Source organism: Peromyscus californicus, unplaced genomic scaffold, assembly GCF_007827085.1.
Source record: "Peromyscus californicus insignis strain IS unplaced genomic scaffold, ASM782708v3 Scaffold_7__1_contigs__length_154581171, whole genome shotgun sequence".
Classification (NCBI taxonomy): Eukaryota; Metazoa; Chordata; class Mammalia; order Rodentia; family Cricetidae; genus Peromyscus; species Peromyscus californicus.
In genome coordinates, this window is record NW_026294595.1 from 130,990,032 (window position 1) to 131,012,399 (window position 22,368).

At 52.2% G+C, this 22,368-nt stretch overlaps 1 protein-coding gene across 13 annotated transcripts in view; it reads left to right on the forward strand.

Moving 5' to 3' along the window:
* The window catches only part of Epb41l1 (erythrocyte membrane protein band 4.1 like 1), a 132,394-nt gene that overhangs the window by 103,137 nt on the left and 6,889 nt on the right, over window positions 1-22,368 (forward strand). For 6 of the 13 annotated variants that reach the window (XM_052722678.1, XM_052722680.1, XM_052722679.1 and 3 more), the window contains 10 exons: window positions 343-441; window positions 4,294-6,174; window positions 6,662-6,772; window positions 7,819-8,226; window positions 9,810-9,914; window positions 12,687-12,767; window positions 17,199-17,285; window positions 18,319-18,402; window positions 20,501-20,581; window positions 20,867-20,983. In XM_052722678.1, the coding sequence (XP_052578638.1) occupies window positions 343-441; window positions 4,294-6,174; window positions 6,662-6,772; window positions 7,819-8,226; window positions 9,810-9,914; window positions 12,687-12,767; window positions 17,199-17,285; window positions 18,319-18,402; window positions 20,501-20,581; window positions 20,867-20,983 (3,054 nt within the window). The remainder of the gene's footprint in view (window positions 1-342; window positions 442-4,293; window positions 6,175-6,661; window positions 6,773-7,818; window positions 8,227-9,809; window positions 9,915-12,686; window positions 12,768-17,198; window positions 17,286-18,318; window positions 18,403-20,500; window positions 20,582-20,866; window positions 20,984-22,368) is intronic. The other 7 variants (XM_052722681.1, XM_052722682.1, XM_052722675.1 and 4 more) reach the window with 6 other exon arrangements.

Below are 22,368 nucleotides of genomic sequence, written 5' to 3' on the forward strand. Positions count from 1 at the left end.
TGACACCTGGGGCAGGCTTGCAGTCAGAGTAAATGGTGGGATTCCAGACTCCCTTGAGTGTTAGTGAGCACGAGAGACTGGAAAAGCCACAGCTGCCTTGTAGTCGACCACAGCTGTCCCTCTCTGTCTTCCCCTCAGAGTGGCTCCTGACAGAATCCATGAACTAACATAACAATGTGGGGCCTACAAAGCTGGACTATTTACAGACTTGGTGTGTCTCTCCTGCTCTCTCTCTCTCTCTCTCTCTCTCTCTCTCTCTCTCTCTCTCTCTCTCTCTCTCTCTCTCATTTCTCTTTTCTTTTCCCCCTCTCCCTCTTCTCCGGCCCTGGGCCTCCCCTGCAGGCCCAGAGGACCCAGGACACTTCTCAGCAGGACTTGGTACCTGGAAGAGCAGCAGGCTTGGAGGTGTTCACTCAGAAAAGCCTCGCAGCATCTCCTGAGGTTAATGCCTGCACTGCCCCGCATCCCTTCCTCCTGGGCCTCCAGCCCATCCCTGTCCTCTCTCCGGGATCTTAAGGAAACCCTTTCCCTAGGGTGAGGGGAATAGGCCAGACTCTGGCGTGGAGAAGAGAGCAGAGGTGGCCCATGTTGTCTCATGTTATAAATGGCAAGCGCCCCCATCCCAGGGGTCCATGAAGGGCCAGCCTCTCCCTCGTCTGTTACTGCTTCCCAGGAAGGACATGGTTGCAGCTATACCCAGAAGACAGAACTGGTTGCCTCTGTCTCAAAAGGGGCAAAGGGATGATCCTCTCTGGAGGCAGGCTGTGACTCTCAGCCTCAGTGTCTTGGCCCTTGAGTATGTCCTGCCCTGACATCTTGGCTCTATTTAAAAGCCTCTAGTCGATGGGTGACTAGTTAGGACATGGTATTACATCTTTACCTGGCATTCGTTTATCTAAATCCATCTGGGACATCGGTCTGAGTCACCAGTCAGGCAAACATAGATATCTTCCTCCCAAAAACATCCTTCTGAGTGAGGAGGACATTGTTTCTGGGTCCAGAAGAACAGCAGGTCAAGGGGTTCTTGGGGTTTCCCCTGGCCCTGTGTGGATGCTAGGGATGGAATCCCCACATCCCCTCACTACGCTGGGATTTCATAGCCTGTTGAGTTAGGAGTCAACTGACTTGGGAAACATCCATCATGTAGCCTCTACCCCATCCACTGGTGTGGCTTGGGAGGGCATAGACCTTTTTCCCTCTGCAGAGAAAACTTGTGTAGCTGCTGCAAGTATGTTGTGAATGTAGGAGGGACAGGAGCAAGTGCCCGACAAGGAGAATACAAACCAGACTCTCCCTGAAGTCTTCCTCCATGGAAAGCTAGAAGCAAACCTACCAGTGTTCTCTCTTGAAGGCTGTGAGACAGGAGTCAACAGCATCCCAGAGTTGGGGACATGGTGATGTCCTAGTGTCCGGAGATGCTTTTAGAAACAAGGACGGTGCCCGTATGGGGAGAGAGCCAAGAGCACCTTGTATCAGTGACCTGTCACATCAGCCTCACTGTCCTAAAAAGCAGCCTATTTTATCTAGTCATCAACAGGATCATTCGTTCATTCCATCATTCATTCCTACCTTCCTCTTCCCTTCCCTTCCCCCTCCCTCCGTCTTATTCTTCCCTCCACGAGGTCTTTCCATGCTGCCCTGACTGGACTCAAATTCGTGGTCCTCTTGCTTTGGCCTCCCAAGTGCTGGGCATGAAGTTTTATTCAAGTTGACCAAAGTCTGCCCTTCTTCTCAGTTGCCTGTGAGCTTCCTCTTGCCTCGTCATGGCCACAGACCTGCTCTGCGCCTCCCTGAGGACACCCTTTGGGAGACAGAACGCCTTCCCACTGCACCTCTCCAGCGGCTTCTCCCAGGATGTGGGTTCTAGAGAGCCCCATTCCTGGACCCCCTCTGACCCCAAATGTAATGCAGAGTTCCAGGTGGGGCCTAAAGAGCCAAGAGTCAGGGGAGCCACCCTCTGGAGTTTCTTCTTGTTTGGCATGAAGCAGAGCCTGTCCCCTTCTCCCGCTCTTGGGGCTGGAGCAGAGGCCGCGCCATCAGATGGCAGGAGGCACTGAAGAACCAGGGACCCCGGGGGGAGAATAGCGTGAGGACTGACCTATCTGCACTCACCCTAACGGAGCCCCATCTTGTGGCTAGGGCCAGATGTGAGGGCTGACCTATCTGCACACACCCTAACGGAGCCCCATCTTGTGGCTAGGGCCAGATGTGCTTGCCCAGCACGCTGGTCCAGCAAAGTTGCCCTTTTCTTTTTGTAAATCTGCCCCGCCCCCCAACATATCCTTAACTGTTGCTTTTTAGCGATAGAGCCCTTGTTTCTTCCCTCACCAGGACTGCGTGATCTTCTGAAAATCTCCTCATTTGGAGCCTTGGTTTCCCCTTCTGAAACAGAGTTGCCAATTGGAGTCAAGTTAATTATGTAGATGAGGGCTGGCACCGCCTGGCATCTAATAACTAAACATTACCATGTGTTTCCCTTCTCTGCCTCTGGAATCTCTCCAGTCTGTGCCAGCCTCCACCCCCACACACCACTGCTCATCTAGCCTGTTTGCTAGATAGGATGGGAGTGGGAATATTCCAGAAGGAGCCTCATGGGCCAACTTTGACCATCATCACTAGGCTGATAATTTTAGAAGCAGAAATGGAAGCAGCTGGCCAAACTTGCTTCCCCAGGAGGTGAGAAAGATCCTTACCTCTGCAGGCCAGCAGAACACATCCCTCTGAGGGTTCAGGCTCAGACACCTGAAACAACATCTCAGAAAGCTGTACCAGACTGTGTCTGGACCTCCCTCCCTTGATCTCTTTCCAACTGGTAAGACTCTGTTAATGAGGTCAGGTTCCCTGACCCGGGAAGAAGGCTTTGCAGAGTTCCCTTCATCCTTCCAGCTCCTTCAGATCTTACCGGTGTGGCAGACTCATCACCAAGTCACAACCTGAAAAGGAGCCCAAGGTCATGTAAGCCTCTGGTCTCCTGCTTCTGGGAGGAGTGTCAGGCACACCTGTCATGGAGGCAGTCTTGGTAGGGTAGGAAGGTTAAACTTTAGAGAACTAAGAATCAGTTCTTGGGTTCTAGGCTCTGTGACTAGGTGGTCAGGTACTTTCCTCCCCTAGGAAGTTGATTTCCATTCCTGTACTGTGAAGCCTGTACTTCAAAGGAAGGCAGCACCTTACGGCTGTGGGTCATGCAGGACTGCAGCTTTCCCGGGGCTGCTCAGCATTTGCATTATGCATTTATTAGATGGACTTGTGATAAGATTTTTGGGGGGAGAAAGTATTCCGTGGTCCCAAGACTAAAACCCAAATGGTCTTATGGCTTTGCTAATGATTTGGGAAACCTATCATTTACCTCTAAGCTGTTGGGGACAGGTAGAGGGCTATTCTGTGATGTTTGATAGTGTCACACCTGTCCCTTTGGCTCCATGATGATGTTGTCAGTGATCTTTTTCTTCTGTGGTATGATCTGGTCAGTTCTTTTCTATTCTTTCCATGGGTTTTTGTTAGAATTCTCCAAGGATTGGTCTTAAAATCACTTCTTTTAGACTGAACCCCAGAACGTTCAGGCTGTTTAAGCCATTGCTTCAGCGAGTGCTGACCTGGCTGTTTGGCATCATTGCTGTTGATCTGTTTCCTTCCCAGAATCCCTTGTAGAGGGGTCATGTTTTAGGCTGGGGCCTGTGAAATCCAGCTCACTGTCTTCCCTCAGCTTGACATCAGATCCCAGTTGGCACCCCTGTTTCAAGGTTGTGAGTTAAGTTAGCCGAGAGCCCAGGCATCAAAAAGCAGCCATTCTTTTCCTGCTCTTCCATCAACCAACAGTGGCTGCGACCAAGTCATTGGCCTTCTCTAGACCTCAGTTTCCCCGGAAGGAGGTGACAGTGGGTGTCTTTGGAGCTCTTTGGGCTCAACATTCAGAGATTCCTTGTGATGTAAGTGCCTTCCCCGCTGACAGTGAGAAATACTTGATCACAAGAGGAAGAGGTCTGGCCCGCCTGTGGATCTCCCATTTCCCGTGGTTCCTGGGGAGGCACAAGGTCCCATCCCACTGTATCGGGATGGAATCAGTGATTGAAGAGGGTCAATCAGTTTATTGGGGATCTTAATGGGAAAAAGAACTTGGATGATGATGATGATGGGCTTTGTCATCCCTTTCTGTCCCTGGCCAGTTCCTAGGACTCATAGTCCCAGTGACAAACCCTTTGGTGGTAGGTTGGTCCCTTCATATAGAGGGAAGAGGCCATCCCTTCAAGTGCCTGCTATTTCATGTTAACTCTTCTTGCTCCAATTGAAACACAGGGCTCAGAGCATTGGGTATTTATAGAAAGAGTATACACTAGGCCAGAAGAACTTGGCCTCCTAACAGTGGCCACCACACAACGGGAAGAAAGTGAGGCAGGCCTCGCTGAGATCCTTGCTGATGGCAGACTCTCCAAGGTAGACATTCTGGTGGACAAGTTCAAAGTTGAAGTGGCCACGGAAGAAACAGTGGGAGCCAGAAGAGCAAGCACTCAACAGCAAGGGAAGACGGTTGCAAGTCCAGAAGTCTTTGAGACAGTGAGAGGGGAAGGCCTGTGCATCAAGGGAGGCCCCAGAGAGGCTGCCCAGGCTGCAGCCTGCACGTCACCAACCAAGCTTCTTGAGGGCTCCAAGCTCAAGATCAGGAACCACCGCATCTCAGAGGGTCAGCTGGAGAGCCCAGTAGAGCTGAGCAAGGGCCTGGAGGGGCTCCAAACTTGGCAGAGACCTACAGCTACGGGAGCTGGGTCAGGGCTAGGAGAAGTTCTCTCTCCTGCATCAGACAAGGGAGGACTCCAGTCCTTCCTGTTGGATCCGGCCCAGGCAGAAGCCAGGGCTGACTCCAGCGACGAGACTGACACCTCCTTTGCAGAGAGGAGCTTCTATCTAAACTATGGCGAGAAAGACTCGGAAGACCAAGTTCCGCCCCCACCCTCAGAGGACAGAGAAGAGCACCTGGATGCCCCTCCTGGAGATGGGCCCTGGCCGGAGCTGGCAGGGGAGCACACAGAATGCTGGGAGCTGAAGTCCTCAGCCCCAAGGGGTTCTGCCCCAGGTTCCAGCCAGAATAAAGATGAAACCCATATGACTTCCTCACAGGAAGAAGCCTGGTCCCCTAGGGACCATGGGAGGCCTGGTGACCTGCAGGGAGCTGCTGTGGGACAGACTTTTGCAGACTGGGAAGAAACGCAGCAAAGGTTGGAAGGAGAGTTGACCTACCCAATGGCAAGGGCAGCTGAAGATGAGGAGGCCACCATGACTATAGATTGGATGAGAAAGACTGAGGAAAGTCCCCCCGCAGCCGGATGGAGGAAGCAGCCCCCTGGTGGAGGAGGAGGAGGGGTGCACCTAGATGCCCAGGCCTGTGCCCTTCTGAGGACCATTCCTCCTCATGTTAGGAAGCCAGTCAGGCCAAACCAAGGCGGCCTTCTGCCCAAAGAGAAGAGGGCAATTTCCACTGAGGCTGTCGAACCCAAGACAGAGGACAGGGAGGTAGTCATCCCCCTGCCAGCAGCTGTGGAGGACACTTCTCAAAGCCCAGTCTCTCCTGGGCCAGGGAAGCCTTCGGAGTTCTGGGATCCCTTTGGAGATCAGGTCCCCATAGTTTTCAAACACATCCATCTTCCTGAAGAGAGCCCCGTGCCCAAGGACACACGAGGTGAACGCAAAGTGCCCCCCATTGCCAGCAAGAAACCCCGAGCTGTCCCTGAAGGAGCTGAGGGACCTGCACTCCCGGGGTTTGTGTTCCCTTCAGAAAAGCAAAAGGAGACTTCACTCTGGGCTGGGGACCAAGGGGGTTCCCAGGAAGATATTAGCAAGACCTCAGTGGCTAACAAGATCCGGATATTTGAGACCCATGGAGCTGAGACTTGCCGAGTCAGTCAGGGTGAACTGAGGGCCCTTCCACGTGAGCTGCCTTCGGAGGCTTCCCCGGGGCAGGTAGAGCATCCGCGGAATAGGCTGCCAGACTTGGGCTCTGGCCAACTCCAGCCCCCTGGGGACTTGGCCAGCCCCAAAGGTACACACGCCTCTGTCGTGCCTCTGGCCACCCAGCACTGTGGGGAGGGCACCTCTGCTACCTCCCACCAGGAAAGATGCACAGAACCAGAGCTCGTGTCCCCCGACTCAGGATGTGAAACCACGCTGGAGGAAGCTACCGGGGTAACTGGCCACGTGAGCCCCCACCCCCACCAAGCCCCCATTGGTGGAAGCTGAGCGCATGCTGTGTAGCTTCTTAGAGGCATGTTTCGGTGGCCCCTCGTCATTCCTGCATTGATGCTGCTCGTTCATCCCTAGAAGGTCTTCTCCTCCGTGGTCCTGAGATAGCCCAGGCTGAAAGATGGGGCCATCTGCTTAGTCCTTGTTAGCTTGTTAGATCCCCCAACCTTTGGTGTGACCTTACAGCCAGGGGGTCACACAGTGGCCACAGAGAAGGTGCCACCACCAGCAACAAATCACATACTTGCTTTGCCTTGCTCGTCTCACTGCTAGACTTCTCCCTATCTTGCTTGGCTTATCCAGTGATCTTTCTTCGTCCTCTCCCATCCCTGGTACCCTGCCTTGTGGAAGCTGGCAGTCCAGAGGTTTCCTCCACTTTGCTTTCGGTTCCTTTCTGCCTCCTTAAGACTAACTGTCTTCTCTAATCCAGAACAAATCCGGAGATGCGGGCAGGGAAGAGAAGAGCTTCTTCAGCCACTTAGCACCAAACACCCCTGGGAAGGGGGGGTGCCTGAGATTCGCCAGCCCTCCGGGCCCTCAGGTCTCTACAGCCCCTCTGTGCCTTGATGACTTGGTCATCTTCATCCGGCTGGGATGCATCATTCCCTAGATTCCCACCTGCTCTCGTAGTGAACCCCCCTGTGGCTGTTCACACTCTGGCTTGTCTGGAATGTTATTCCTCACACCTCTCAACCTTCCAGAACCTGGCCAAGTGGAGGCTGGTTAACAAATGAAATCTCTGAAGCATACTGAACCTCCAGAGCCCGAAGCTGAGTTTTTTTCAAAACGTTTTGTGAGTGTTAGATTGGTCTTTAAAAAAAAAAAAAAAAGTCACAAACCGAGCCAAACAAACAAAGAAAACCGTGTGTGGTGTTTAATACCTGACAGGCCAGTGGAGAGGTATGTGTTAGGACAGAGTTTGCTGGTTTTCCTTGGGCATTCCCTTGGCCTGCTGTTGTCAATTACACTGATGGGGCCAGAATGTCCTCTCCATGGTTGCCAGAGTTCACGGTGGCACTGGTGTGGCTCCCAGGAAGCCGGAGTCCAGAGGGCCTATGCCAGTTTTCTCCTCCCCGAGTTGATGCAGAGATTCAGTGCAATTGACAGGTTGCTGGCTTCTTCTGTGTTCCTCAAGCTCCTGGCTCCAGCCTCTTTGCCTCCTCTCCTGGGTTCCCCTGAATCCCTGACCTCCTTCCTCAGTTTACCTCTCAATGCCTCCTGCACGGATGGGCCTGTGGTCCAGGCCTCCATCCCTGCCTCTCGCACAGGGCTGCTTCTGATAGGCTTTCGGATCCTAGCCTTGGAGGGGGCCTCCTGTCCAGAGCTCGCTGGAAGGATGTCAGCTTGCTTTGCCATCCATGTGAGACCCTCCAAAGGGGCATCCCCACTCTGAGAAGTTTTTTGTTTCATTTTGTTTTGTGCTAGATTCCACGGAAACCTTTCTGGGGCGTGTTTTTCATTTCCAAACTTGCTCTTCCATTTAGGAACATCGTTGCAACCTTGAGATTTCTTCTGACATTCACTATCTTGACCTCTCTCTCTCTCCCCACCCTATATCCCCATTCCCCTGGTTTTATCTGGCCATAGAGAGCAGGGCTGAGGGAGGGCTCGGAGGAGAAAGGCAAGCCACCACGTCCTCGTGCCCCAGAGAGTGACACAGGAGATGAGGACCAGGACCAGGAGAGGGATGCGGTATTCTTGAAGGACAACCACCTGGCCATCGAACGCAAGTGCTCCAGCATAACGGTCAGCTCCACATCCAGCCTGGAGGCTGAGGTGGACTTCACGGTTATTGGCGATTACCACGGCAGCGCCTTTGAAGACTTCTCCAGAAGCCTGCCTGAGCTGGACCGTGATAAGAGCGACTCTGAGACAGAAGGCCTGGTGTTCGCCCGGGATCTCAAGGGACCCTCCAGTCAAGAGGATGAGTCTGGGGGCATCGAGGACAGCCCAGACCGAGGGGCCTGCTCCACTCCCGAAATGCCCCAGTTTGAGGTACAGTGAAGCTTCATGGAGATCCAGTCCAACAGGGCACTGCATGTTCAGAGGGCCCTGAGCCGTGTGTGAGAAGACCAGCCATCAGCTGCAGCCTGAAGCTCTGTCTAGTGTTGCATGACTGCCCCTCCGTAGAACAGCATGGTTCTGCGGCCGCATGTTCGCTGTGCTGGTTCACCCCTAACACGTGCTCCACGGTATCTTAACCCTAGGACCCCATCACTTGCTGAGGGCAAGTGATGCCAGCCTTACTGACGACTCCTTAGCTCCCTTGCCTGTGTTGCATGGCATCCTCAGAGAGCATGTGTCTGTGGACTCTCGAGGCTCCCACAGCTGGTCTGAAACCTGAGTGGTTTCTCTTGATTCAGGCCAGGGCTCATTTTACCGGGGCCTGCAGAAAAAGCCGTTATTTAAACCCACCAGACCCTGAGACCTTGGGGTGGCAATGGACACTCCAGAAAAAGAGAAGACACAGCCTTTGGGGAGGATGTAGGGCCAGCGTCTGGGCTTCTTTGCTTTTGGCCCCCTTGATTTTCAGAAACTCATCCTTGCCCTTCACCTCTAAGCTGAGCCCGCCCTTGCTCCCTCGCTCCCTCACTCCCTTGCTCCCCCTCCCTCCATCCCTCCATCCCTCCATCCCTCCATCCCTCCCTTCCAGGCAGTGACCACCAGCTCATCCATCCAGGGCTCTTACTCCACGCTGTACCCTCTAGGTGGAAGATTTGCCATCCCTTTCTGTGCCCTTACAGTGATCCAGGGCAGAGCTCATACATCCCTTCTCCATGCTTTTCTGGCCACCTGGGTGGCAGTACCTTCCCTGCCACACCCTTCTCCGCCCTGAGGTGCTCTGGCTCTAACATTCCCCAGCACGGTCAGGACAGTGGCTGGTGACTCTGCCCCTCTGCTAGGTGGCAGCGGTTGTGAGGCTGACTCACACTCGGCACTAAGGGATGATTAATTGAATGAGTGGCTAGATCACAGGATTCTGGAAGAATCCCTCCATTCTCCCTCTTCCTTCCAACTGTGTGACAAGCTAGATTCCATTCATCAAACTGGCAGTGTGTCTAGCCATGAACTCGGCGTAAGAGAAGACTCAAAAGAAGCTGATCCTGTGGCTTGAGACGCCTAGAGTACAGTTTGTGAGCTGGTGGCCCTGGGTCACATCCGGCCAACTGATGTGTTTTCTCTGACTTTAATTTTAAAACCACAACATTACATTTCCTTAGATAAATAAATAAACAAAACAGAGGCCATTATAAAAGCCAAACCTGAGCGGAATCCCACATGCTTCTCATTTCTCTCGTCCAGCTAGCCTCCTCATCTGCTACTTGGCCCCTGGGAATTTCCATGTGTGTGGTTCTTGCTTTGAATGGCAGTTCACATGACATGGCCAAAAGGTGGAGTCAATATGTGTGTAAGGAAAACTCTGAGCAGAGAGTTCAGCCATCCTTTTAGTATGGCCTCAAAAAGACGTGTAGCCCCTGGGGCACGGGGTCAGGCTGAACTCATGCTGGAAGTGAGCTTGGCTCCTCCTGCATCCCGGTTGGCTTGAGTTTTCAAGTGTCCCTTTTGTGTCCTTGTAGTCTGTGAAAGCAGAAACCATGACCGTCAGCAGTCTAGCAATCAGAAAGAAGATCGAGCCAGAGGCCATGCTGCAGAGCCGAGTCTCCGCTGCGGACAGCACCCAGGTAACCTGCATCCCACTGTAGCCTGACCCAGGGGTCGGGCATTTGAGGGAAGGTCCTCACTGAGCCCTTTGGTCAACATTTGCCTTCCCTCATCCTCCCTGAGGTCTGAGGTGGGAATGGTGGGGAAAGACCATGCTTCTTAGAGCCCAGTGTCCCCATCTGTAAATGGGGGTGATCCTGCCTCCTTCCTCCTGGGAGTGTTCAGCATTCATGGCTGGTGGATTAGGATCATGGCTTTCAGGTGGCTTGACAGGTGTGGAGAGGTTCTTCCCCAGGGCAGCTTGGGGGAGAGAGAAATCTCAATCACCAGTCAGAACAGCTCACCTGGGTCATTTCTTACGCATGGAGGTTCCACATTAGATCGGCAAGATGAACAAACCAAGGTCAGATGACTAAAGAGTGTCTGTGTTAGTGAGCCGAAGCTCACTGGCATCCTGGGAAAGCTGGCCTGCCCAGACACAGCACACAGTACATGCTTCCCGTGTGTTCTCTGTGGGGCTTCAGATCTGAAGATTTCTAGGTCTGAGAGAGTGCCCTGGGTTTTTCTTGCCCAGATGGACTACAGTACTCAGTCCCTTCTCCTGGTGACCAGTCTTTGTCTCAGCGGTGATGAGGGCTGAGCAGATTGATTGGCCAATGGCAGAGCCTTACCCTGGGTCCCACCTCCAGCACAGACAGCCTGAAACACGACACATAGTAACACCAACAGATGTCGTTTCCAGAATTTTCCCCACTATTACAGCATGCTAAGTGAGAGCTATGCAGCTGTCTAGCGCCACAAAAGAACCATGAGCTGGGTCACCTTGGACAAGCCACTTGTCTTCCCTGACTTGCTTTGGTTTTTTTGTTGTTGTTTGTTTGTTTGTTTTTTTAAAGATTTATTTATTTATTTTGTATACAGCATGTATGACCAGAAGAGGGCACCAGATCTCATTACGGATGGTTGTGAGCCACCATGTGGTTTCTGGGAGTTGAACTCAGGACCTCTGGAAGAGCAGTCAGTGCTCTTAACCTCTGAGCCATCTCTCCAGCCTGACTTGCTTTGTTTTAGTAACTTTTTTTAAATGCAAAGTATAAAGAAACCATAAATGACCCCAAATCCCATAACTTGGCAGCTTTTATCATCAAAACAATGTCAAAAAAAATGTCAAAAGATTGGATGATGCTATTCTTATGCAGTCTCCTGAAAAAAAAAAATAGGCATATGCTAACACAGATGTTTACATCTGTTTATACTTAAAATTATCAGGTAAAGGTGACCATTGACTTTACACTGTACCCTTTTGTTCTCAAGTAGTCTAGAACTTACTCATTTGCACCTCTCTGTGTCTCTGTCTCTCTCTGCCACTCCATCTATCCGTTGGTCTCTGTCTCTCTTTCTCTCCTCATGAGACAGGGTCCCTGCCAGGCAGTCCAGGCTGGCCTCAAACTTACTGTGCAGCTGGGGATGACCTTGAACTTCTGATCCTCCTGCTTCTACCTCCCTGTCCTGGAGTTACAGGCTGCACCACCATACCCAGTTCTTTTTCATGGGGGCTGGGAATTGAACCCTGGCTTCATGCATGCTAAGCAAACACTCTCCCAGCCTCGTTCCCAGCCCCACTATTCTGAGTCCGCTTAGGAAGCATGTCCTAACTCGTGTTTCCGTCTCCCAGCACTGGACTCTGTGGTGGGTCTTATCTTTCCCTGTATTCAGTGCTGTGGTAAAGTTTCCTTGTTCATATTTCTTGGCGAACCTTTGAAAGTACCAATTTCTGTTGTAGTGATAAAACAACATGACCAAAAGCACCTTGGGGAGGAAAGGGTTTATTTCAGGTTATAGCTCTCAGGTCATGATCCATCACTGAGGGAAGTCAAGGCAGGAACCTGGAGGCAGGAACTGAAGCAGAGGCCATGGAGGAGTGCTGCTTACCGGTTGCTCCTCATGGCTTGCTCAGTCTACTTTCTTGGTTTTGTTTTGGTTTTTCAAGACAGGGTTTCTCTGTGTAATCCTGGCTGTCTTGGAACTAGCTCTGTAGAACCAGGTTAACTTTGAACTCACAGAGATCTGCCTGCCTCTGTCTCCTGAGTGCTGAGATTAAAGATGTGAGCCACCACCACCCAGCTTCAGCCTGCTTTTTTTTACTATCCAGGACCAAGGATGGTACCACCTCCAGTGAGCTGGGTCCTCTCACACCAATCATGAGTCAAGAGAATGCCTGACAGGACTTGCCTGTAAGCCAGTCTTGTGGAGGCATATTCTCAATTGAGAGTCGCTTTCCCCAAATGACTATAGTTTGTGTCGAGTTGACATAAAACTAACCATCATGAGCCGGGCGGTGGTGGCGCACGCCTTTAATCCCAGCACTCGGGAGGCAGAGCCAGGCGGATCTCTGTGAGTTCGAGGCCAGCCTGGGCTACCAAGTGAGTTCCAGGAAAGGAAAGGCGCAAAGCTACACAGAGAAACCCTGTCTTGAAAAACCAAAAAAACAAACAAACAAAAAAAAAAAACTAACCATCATGACATCAAAGGGTGACTTTCATGGATTGCTAAACCAAGGGTTGGGAAGAGTTTGTCAATTGCATGTGGTTCCTCTTCCTCTGTCCATTCGAACGGTGGAAATGAAGTTTCGAAGAGCCTTGAGGCCCCTCCACAATACTCTGTGGCTACCCCCAGTGCATGCCTGTCACGAAGTCTGTCACTTTGTGACCAGGAATGCTACGAAACAGGTGACAGATGCTGCGGGTACATGCAGTCCTGTCATCTCTAATGCCTCCTCCTCTGCCTCGCAGGTTGACGGGAGTGCCCCAGTGGGAAAGGACTTCATGACGACTCCCCCCTGCATCACCACAGAGACCATCTCCACCACCATGGTAAGTGGGACCAGGAGGCTCCTCTCTGACCCATCCCCCACTCTCCCCCAACAGCCAGAACATGGCAGCTGTTTCAGGAAGTCCTCAGCCACCCTCACGGTGGTAAGACAGATGATCAGATTCCTGTTGGCTGCTGTTATACATACTGTCCGTCTTTGGTTTTTCCAAATTGAATAATGTGGGGTGTGGGGTCCCCGAGTTTCAGTTATCTGGGTCATCTCAGCCGCGAAGGAGTAGAGGGGCGTAGAGCGGCCTGATTCTTGACATGCAGGAATCTCGCAATACCAGGTGGATCTTACCTGCAGGTAGACAATTAGCCTGAAAGCCCCCACCCCACCGTGTTCTCCTGCCCACAAACCCAAACTAGCCACCAGCAGTTTCTTGTATCTCAGACCACTTTCTCACTGTGACCAGTAGATGGCAGCAGTGAACCTGGGTTGGAAACTGGTGTTTTGGCCGCCTTTTAAGGGTCCTTGCAGATTTTGCTATTTATTTGCTGTCTGACCAGTAAAGAAAAGTCCTTGACCTCAAGTGTCCTCTCCTGTAAAATAGGAGTCACCCCCATTCTGTGTGGCTCACAGCTTCTTATGAGACTCTAGAGCAGAGGTTCCCAACCTCCCTAACGCTTCAGCCCTTTAATGCAGTTCCTCATGTTGTGGTGACCCCAACCATAAAATTATTTCATGGCTACTTTGTAGCTGTAATCTTTTCACTGTTATGAATTGTAATATAAATATCTGATATGCAGAATATCTAATATGTGACCCTTGTGGGAGTCGAGACCCACAGGTTGAGAATCACTACTCTGGCGCACCCTTAACAACAAAATAGGACAGAGAGCATTCTGCCCACAGGTTATGGCGTCAGCAGTCTCCCAAGAAACTTGACCTATGGGTTATGAACTATGGTTAGCCACTGTTCTTTCTTCCACATCCGTTACAAGTCCAGGGGGATAAAGGGATGAACCCAAGGGCACATGACTGATAACTACCAGGTTAGCTGCAGGCATTCTGACACCAGGAGTCTCAATTCATTGTCAGTCGCTCTGCTCTGCGCCTGTCCTGACCTGTGTGAACATCAGCTTCACGGGCCTGGGGCTACAGAATGTAGCCATGTCTGATCCAGACATTTCTCCAGCTACTGAGAGTTGTTTTTGAATGACCTCCCTTGTCTGACCTCTGACCTCTACCTGAGAAGATAATTTCATTAAGTCAGAGTCATCAACAGGTGGGTTTTAAGTAAACAGACTCTAGACGCAGTAAACCCAAACCACTCGCCAGAGGGCGCACGTTTCCCCCACCGACTAGTCAGTCCTTTCTCTCCAAACTGTTACTCTGAGGCATTGAGGTACTTGCAGGCTAAATTTAGACTTGTCTTTATGGTGAGTAGACAGTAACTTCATTCATTTCCTCATTCATCCATTCATCCATTCATTTGTTCCGAAAACATTGATGAGTCTCTACTGTCTGCCTAGCACGGGGACCCAGAGCTGCAGGAGCCCCACTGCCGACTAGGATTAGTTTGTTTGGCTGTCATCACAGTGCCTGTCATGTATGTAGGTCGTGGGCACACAGTGAATGAGCAAGGCCCAACCCTCTCACTTCCTGGCTGGATGACCTTGGGCAAGTCACCCGAGCCTCTGTGACCCTTCATTCCCACTTCTGTAAAGTGGGATAGGAGCCATACAGCACACGCCTTGAAGGGTTCCTGTGAGCATGAGCAAGTGCCCTGTGCAAAGCCCCCAAGCACAGCCTGGCCTGAGTGCCTCCGGATGTCAGCTGCTGCTGTTTCTCTCCTGCCCTCCTGGAGCACTGCAACAATGTTACCCTAGGGGCCACTGGGATGAAGCTGTGAGTGTCATCTCTGCTAGGAGGATCTGAGGAAGGTGTCACCTAGGCAGGGACAGGAGAGCTGTGAGTGAAGGATGGGCTGAGTTATGGTCACAGGAGAAGGCATCCAGCTGTGGAGAGCAGGTGTAAGGGCAGGAAGCTGATAGGTGTGTGCAGGAAGAAGAAGGGAAGGTGGGGAGGGCTGCAAAGAAGGGCTGAACCAGAGCTTAAGTGTTTCCAGTACCGTGGAGGACAGTTTAAACTTTGTCCTGGAGACAACAGGGGAATGGCGTTTTTCAAGCCGGAGCATGTCATCAGCTGCGTGTGTCGGTTAGGTTATCGGCTTGTGTGGACTGTGGCCTGGAACAAAGATTCCTTCCTCCCTCCTTTCCTCCCTCCTACCTGCCTCTTTCCTTCCTTGAATAAATATTTTTTGAACACCCACAATGTGTGAAGTGCTATGCCAGGCACTGTGAATGCAGCCCTGGAGGAGATAGCATCTCCAGCCCTGGGGCCCACGTGAGGCCAGAAAGAGAAGGTGGGAACCTGTCTGAGGGCTAGCTGGGGCACTGCCAGGGTTCAGGAAGGTAAATACAGCAGAGTTAGGGGTTCGAGACCCTAGAGCAGGAAAAGGCAGCATGTGGTCACAGGTAGGGTGTTCAGGAGACAGGAGAGATGGGCTGGGGACAGTGTTTACTGGCCAGTGGTTCTTACAGTGTGGTCCCGAGTACCAGCAACAAAGGTACATTCCCCCACCCTGCTCCAAAGCTCCTATTCAGAAACCCCAGAGAAGCCTTGCAGTCTGTGTTCACAGCCCTCCAGATGATGCTCCTCGGAGTAGTATGAGAGGAGTGTGATGCTTGTGTGTTATGTTCAAGCAACTAGTTCTACTGCAGATCTGGCCAGTGCGAGGCATCTATGGGGTGTTTCCAGGGAAAGGCTCAGGAGACAATTGGTTTTGAAGATTTAGGGTTCAAGAACGATCTGGGCTACAGGTAGGAGGTGGCGTCAGAGAGGCAGGAGAATTCCCTGGGTATCTGAGGGTGGATGGGGGGGTGGGCCCTGAGGAGAGACAGGGGGTTGCCTTGCCCAGGAAGAGGAACTGTTTCCTTGAGTTGGGAGATGGGCCTGGCTATGGATACAGCCAGGACAGGGGTTAGGGGGGAAGCACCGAGGTTTTGAACAACTTGTGTCTCGTTTACTGGCTTCTGTTTTCACTACAAACATGGAGGAGAGCCTTGGATGCTGGCCTCAGGGCAAGAGGGAAGACAGTGAATAAGAAACTGTGTGTGGCTGGGAGGCAGCAGTGCACACCTTTAATCCTAGCACTTGGGAGGCAGAGGCAGGCAGATCTCTGTGAGTTTGAGGCCAGCCTGGTCTACAGAGTTCCAGGACAGGCTCCAAAGCTATACAGAGAAACCCTGTCTCAAGAAAAAGAAAGAAAAAAAAGAAACTGTGTGTAGTCTGAGTGACTGGTGGCTGTCCCCTAAGCCAGAGCGAGAAAACACACCTGGAAGTGGCCTCTGTAGCCTGGGACCCAGGATATCATAGGGAATGTGCCTCAGGATGGTGTGCCAAGGGAACTGGTCACCGACAGTCAAGGCAGGAGCGGGTGTGGCAGAGACGCAGTCCTCCCCGAAACGCTGTGGCAGGAAGACAGTGGTCCAGGTCCTTGCCATGCACAGACCAAGACTGGGGTCCATTTACCTGAGACAATACATAGCAAAGCTGAGCTGGAGACTGTGTAGAAGTGAGAGACAGCAGACAGAGCCTTAGTGTCCCTTGGCCAGATAGAGGACACCAGGTCCAGTGACAATTCCAGGGAGATCTGGCAGTTAGATCCAGATAGGTAAGACCAGGGGGCTGGCACAATGGTGGCAGTGCCAAGGGCAGAGTGGCGGTTTCGACCACAAGCACTAGCGGCCTTGGAGGCTGCCCAGCTCGGAGGTCACTTCTGGTTCCGCCACTGTCTTGCTGCAGGACTTGAACAAGCCACACACTATAGTTTTCCCTCCTGTGTGCCCTCTGTAGAGTAGGACTGCCGCCGAGGATTGCCTTCAGCTTTTGCAAAGGTTGAATGAGTCTCACCCATGTGCATGCCTAGCAGAAGGCCCAGTGCCTGGCAGGTACTGGGAAGTAATTACATGTTCATCCACTTGCACTCCCGCATTCACCAACAGCTTTTGGTTTACAGCGCCCTTTTCCCTCTATTCTCCGCGTAAGGGCTCCGTGGGGATAGGCAAAGGTCCTTATTCACAGACAGTAGGGAGGAGCTGGCTCTGCCTCAGGTGCACAGCAGTTCCAGGACAAGAGCCTGGGCGACCCAACTCCTTGTCGTGCTTCCAGAGAGCAACACCATATCTTGTTCACCTTGGCATCCCTAACAGCAGAGATTCAGTAAATGTTTGTTGAGTGAGTATGTGAGCAAGCATGCACGTGTGTGTGGGCTTGAGCAAGTGAGGGATGAATGAATGCCTCAGCTCTCTGCTTCTCTGTTGCTTCTCAACCCTGTGGGGATGATAACCACATGGTCACATGCCCTGGCTGTCCTGGAGGCCTACTGACCTGAGACCTGGCCATCTGAGCACTATTGTCTCCCCAGGAGAACAGTCTCAAGTCCGGGAAGGGGGCAGCTGCCATGATCCCAGGCCCACAGACGGTGGCCACGGAAATCCGTTCTCTTTCACCGGTAAGTAGGCAGGACCAGCTCAGGCTAGGGGACTCGAAGATAAGCATGCGGGCTTACGGCCACAGCAAGTGCAGTGAGGGGCTAGGGGACTCGGAGCTTAGTGTGCCAGCACACAGCCACGGCAAGTGCGGGGAAGTGCTCAGGACCATTGAAGATGTCCACAGGCTCCCCAAAGTGCCCATCAGTACCTCCCACCATGTAACCAAAGCATTGGCATCAGGGCTGGAGGTAAACAGGACGCATGAGCGCGCGAACACACACACATACACACACATACACACACTCACTCTGATGAGATGTCTGATGCTGGGGGTAAACAGGACACATGAGCACACGCACACACACACTCTGATGATGTCTGATGCTGGGGGTAAACAGGACACATGAGCACACGCACACACACACTCTGATGATGTCTGATGCTGGAGGTAAACAGGATGCATGAGCGCGCGAACACACACACACACACACACACACACACACACACACACACACACTCGCACCCATGCACCCACTGCTGCATCAGATTGTAGAGCAGGAAGAGCAGGGAACTAGGAGTCCAGAGGCTCAGGTTCTAGGCCGGGCTCTGTTGGTGCTTGCCCCACCACTGACCCTGAGTCGTCACCGAGAGGTCTTTTCTGGTGCTTTTGTTCTGTTTGTTAATGTCTAGTCCAGAGAGAGCATGTTCCTGCCTGGGACAGGGTGAGGGCCTAGAGGGCTCTGTCTGCTTCCTGGATGCATCTGGTCATTCTTCTAGGATTCTTCCATTCTAGGTTGTTGTTAGGACTCTGGGCCTTAGCGATTTCAAGTTCTAAGAGTTATAGATCCCTGGGTTTGGGGATGTTCTAGGTCTAGAATTGGAAAGATTTTGGTGGTATTGTATAAGGATGAATGTTTCAAAGCGTCCTGGCTTCCACGCTTCACCTTCATGGGCCCCTACTTATCCCTGGGAACGTTTCCCCAGCCCCGCCTGCCCCTTCAGAGCCCAGTGCCCTGACCTGACCCCCGGGGTGGGGGTGGTTATATTCTGCAGATCATCGGGAAAGATGTCCTCACCAGCACCTACGGCGCCACTGCGGAAACCCTCTCAACCTCCACCACCACCCATGTCACCAAAGTGAGTAGCAGCAGGCTCCCGGGCTCAGCGGGCTGTAGGTGGGAAGGTCATTGCCATGCTGACCCTTGGCTCCTCCTCGTTCTCTAAGGCACACAGAGGGGACCTTCGCCAGTCTGGAGTGCATTGCCCTGTGCTGCTGTTGTCTGGGAGTAGGCCTTGCACACAGCATTGGCAGCTAGTCTGTGGGGTCAGATGTTCTCCTCCAAAGGAATTGTGAACAACGATGTTTGCATCTTACAGGCCTTGAGAGCCAGGCAAATTTAGAAGAGCTCCCCAAAGTCAGGAAGTGTCATTTGGAAAAAGTTGCTGTTTACCAGGCCTCTAATCCCAGCTGCTTAGGAAGCTGATGTGGGACTCAAAGTTCAGGCCAGCCTGGGCAACTTAGTAGAATCCTGTTTCAAAATCAAAAGTAAAGAGGGCTGGAGCTATTTCTCAATGGTGTAGTCTTTACCTAGCAAAGATTTAGTCCTTATCAATCATGGTACTGCTCTCCCTGCCCGCCCACCCACCCAAAACGAGAGAGAAGAGAATAGAGTTGGAGTAGGGTCCTGGGGCTAGCTGCAGAGCACCCGCCCGGCCCGGCTCCAAGAGTAGAGCCCCAAGGGTCGAGCAGCTCAGCTGGGTGGCATGCTAGCAGGAGGGGCAGAGACACCGGGTGTTTACCTCTTGGTTAAGCAAATGCTAAGTGAGCATCCACCTTCCCAGGACTCTCAGGCTGCTGGAGATGATACAAGTGAGGTGTGTTTGTAAGAAACCAGGAAGCAGTGTGTAGATAGGGGACTGGGAAGTTAGGGTGCACTCGGGGCAGGGAAGTGCAGAATGGGGGCAGATGAATTAGGCACAAGGAAATTTAACTTAGGTAGTGAGTCAGTGAAAATAGGTTCGCTGGAACTGGGGGTGAAGCTCAGTGGCTGGGGCTGTCTGATGTGCACAAAGCGCTGGATTTGATCCCCAGCAAAGCAAAGAAAGGAGGGAGGTTCAGGGGAACAGAGGAAGGAGAACTTAGCTGGGGTGTGAGGGCCCGGGCCAGGGCGGAGTTGGGGACAGGAGAGGACATGCCGGAGGAGGGATGCATTCCTAGGGGGTTTCAGCTGTGACAGTCAATGAATTAAGAAAGGCTGAGAGGTAGGCCGCAGCAAGTCCACAGCTGAGTGACCAGGGAAAACAGGAGAGGCCCAGCCATGGCTGGAGGCCTGAGGAACCAGGCTGAGCCTGGGTGGTTGAGTTGAAGGTCCAGCTGACCCACCAAAGGGAAAGTCTGGCTGCTAACCTCTCAAAAAACCTGAGCGAACAGTATCGGTTTCTCTGCTGGTTTTATGGGAATGCCTCACACGGCACCCCCGCCCCCCCTCAAGTGTATGGCTCAGAAAGAGCCCATCTGTACCTCACCACTCAGGGGCCCCGTCTGTTCACCCTTGCCTACCTCCAGCTAGAATTTCCCTCTGTCACATCCTCCTTGAGCATGCCAAACAGTTAGGCCCTGCCCATTCTCTACTTCAAGCCCCACTCCTCGGGAAAACGATAGCAGCAGTAAAGTATCTTTGTAAGATTGTTCCAGGTCATTTAAGGCCGAACCTTGTCACCATTCACATCTCATTCATGTGTTCATTCAGCAGATTGACATTCAGCACCTGCCAGGTCAGATTGGGAAAGGTGCTGAGTGAGGAGGGAATACGGAGGTGGCCAAAATATAAGCCCCACTCTCCAGGGCTTGAAGCCTGGAGAGGTGAGCAAGGCCATGTGCACAGAGGTCAGCACCATGCAGAGGCTCCAAACCACGAGAGATACAGACTCGGTGTTTGGGGAGGGCCGGGACAGGATGCCTTGGGACCCTGCCAACCAAGGAGCGGCATCTAAGCTGGGTGTGGGAGACATAAATGGGACAGTTTGGTAGCTAGGGAGTGATGACAGCCTGGCAGGAGCTACTGTCTCAAGTCCTCCAGCTAGAAAAGGAGAATGCTGAGGAGGGCAGGAAAAAGGTGAACTCCCAGCTCTCGGCCTGGTCGGTTGACTGAGGCTGAGGTGTGTAGGTCTGTCACAGCAGACCTAAGAGGGACCTCGCCTTTCTCTCTCCTGCCCTCTCCTTCTCTCTCCACAGACTGTGAAGGGAGGGTTTTCTGAGACAAGGATCGAGAAGCGCATCATCATTACCGGGGACGAAGATGTCGATCAAGACCAGGTATGGGGCCGGGAACAGCATTCCCAGGGCACAGCATGGTACCCAGTCCCTCCCATTATGGTGACCTGGGGTGGCTACCCTTCCGAGCAGAGAAGGCGTCCACCCCTTGCTGACCCTCAAGAAGGGGCATTGAAGGGGGGCGGAAGATTCAAAGTCTAGTCTCATCCTCTGTTTACCTTGGCCCCTCCTGGGCCTCAGTTTCCCCAGCTGTGCACTAGTAGCTTGTGTTCAGTTTCTGTCATAGCCACGGTTCTGTGTGCCTCACTGTGCTCTTCTGCCCACCAGGCCCTGGCTTTGGCCATCAAGGAAGCCAAACTGCAGCATCCAGACATGCTGGTAACCAAAGCTGTTGTCTACAGAGAAACAGACCCATCCCCGGAGGAGAGGGACAAGAAGCCACAGGTAAGGTTCTAGGGCTGAGCAGTGTGGGAGGGAGGAGAAAGCAGTAAAAAGAGTCTTAGAAGCTGGATAGTGGTGGTACACGCCTTTAATTCCAGCACCAGGGGCAGAAGCAGGCAGATCTCTATGAATTTGAGTCCAGCTTGGTCTACAGATTGAGGTCCAGGATAGCCAAGGCTACAAAGAGAAACCCTGTCTCAAAAAAACTAAAAACTAAAATAAAAATAAATAAATTATAGCTGGATGTGGTGGGACACACCTTTAATCCCAGCACTCAGGAGGCAGAGGCAGGCAGACCTCTGAGTTCAAGGCCAGCCTGGTCTACAGAGTGAGTTCCAGAACATCCAGGGCTAAACACACACACACACACACACACACACACACGTACACACACACAAAAAAAAAAGCGTTCTTGGAGAGTCATTTCCTTTGAGAGCCCAGGTGGTGTGATTGATAGTGCATCTGTGACCCTCACCTACCTGGCTTGTGGCTCCAAGGAGACAGGCAGTAGCCCTGCTTCAGACCAAAGAAAGGAGGGAGAGAAGATGGTGTCTTAGTTTCTTTAGAGTTTCAGATCCCAAGACTAGCAAAGCCAGTCCACAAGTGGCAAGGGAAGGTGCAAAGGATCGACGGGACTGATGTATTGTAGATGGACACCCGGCCAGTCTGGGTACCATATTCGCATCCCTGAGTCTCTGTCTCCATCAGGGTCATGAGATGCTACTGAGGGAATGTGATGCCTAGAAGCGTTGATCCCATCTGCTTTGCTGGCTTACAAACCCAGGACTTCTCAGGCCCTCCAGGCCCAGACTCCTGGGGACCCCAATAGCTTTCTATTTCATTGAAGGCCATCAAGATCTCAGATAATACAGTGCTGGGACATATTGGGCTTCTCACAGCCTACACTGGGGAGGGTTCTTCTTCTTCTCTGGAAGCTTGCTGAATTTTATCAGACATAGAAGACCAAAATTTCACAAACATAGGAAGTACCTGTGTGTGATTGCATTCACTAGAAGTGAGTAGCAGGCAAAATTTTTGTCCATTGGGCATAAATTAGAATAGCGCTACCTCTAGAATGTGCCAGTGAAGATCCTCAAGGAAACTTTCTAGGGGATGTTTCCAACTGGGTGGGCTATGTGGCGATACACATAGATAAAGTTTTTCAGGGCTGGGAGCTTACCCTAACAATAGAGCAGATGTGTAGCATGTGAGGCACCGGGTTCCATCCTCAGCACTGCCTCCCCCAGCCCATCAAGAAAAGTCAAGCTCTTACTGTTCTTAGGTCTGTGCACTGTGTACAGCCCATACATTACACTACAATGGGAAACGTCCACCTCCAAGGCCTCACAAATAGCACCTGGTCACCTCTTGGCCCTTTTCTTAAATCA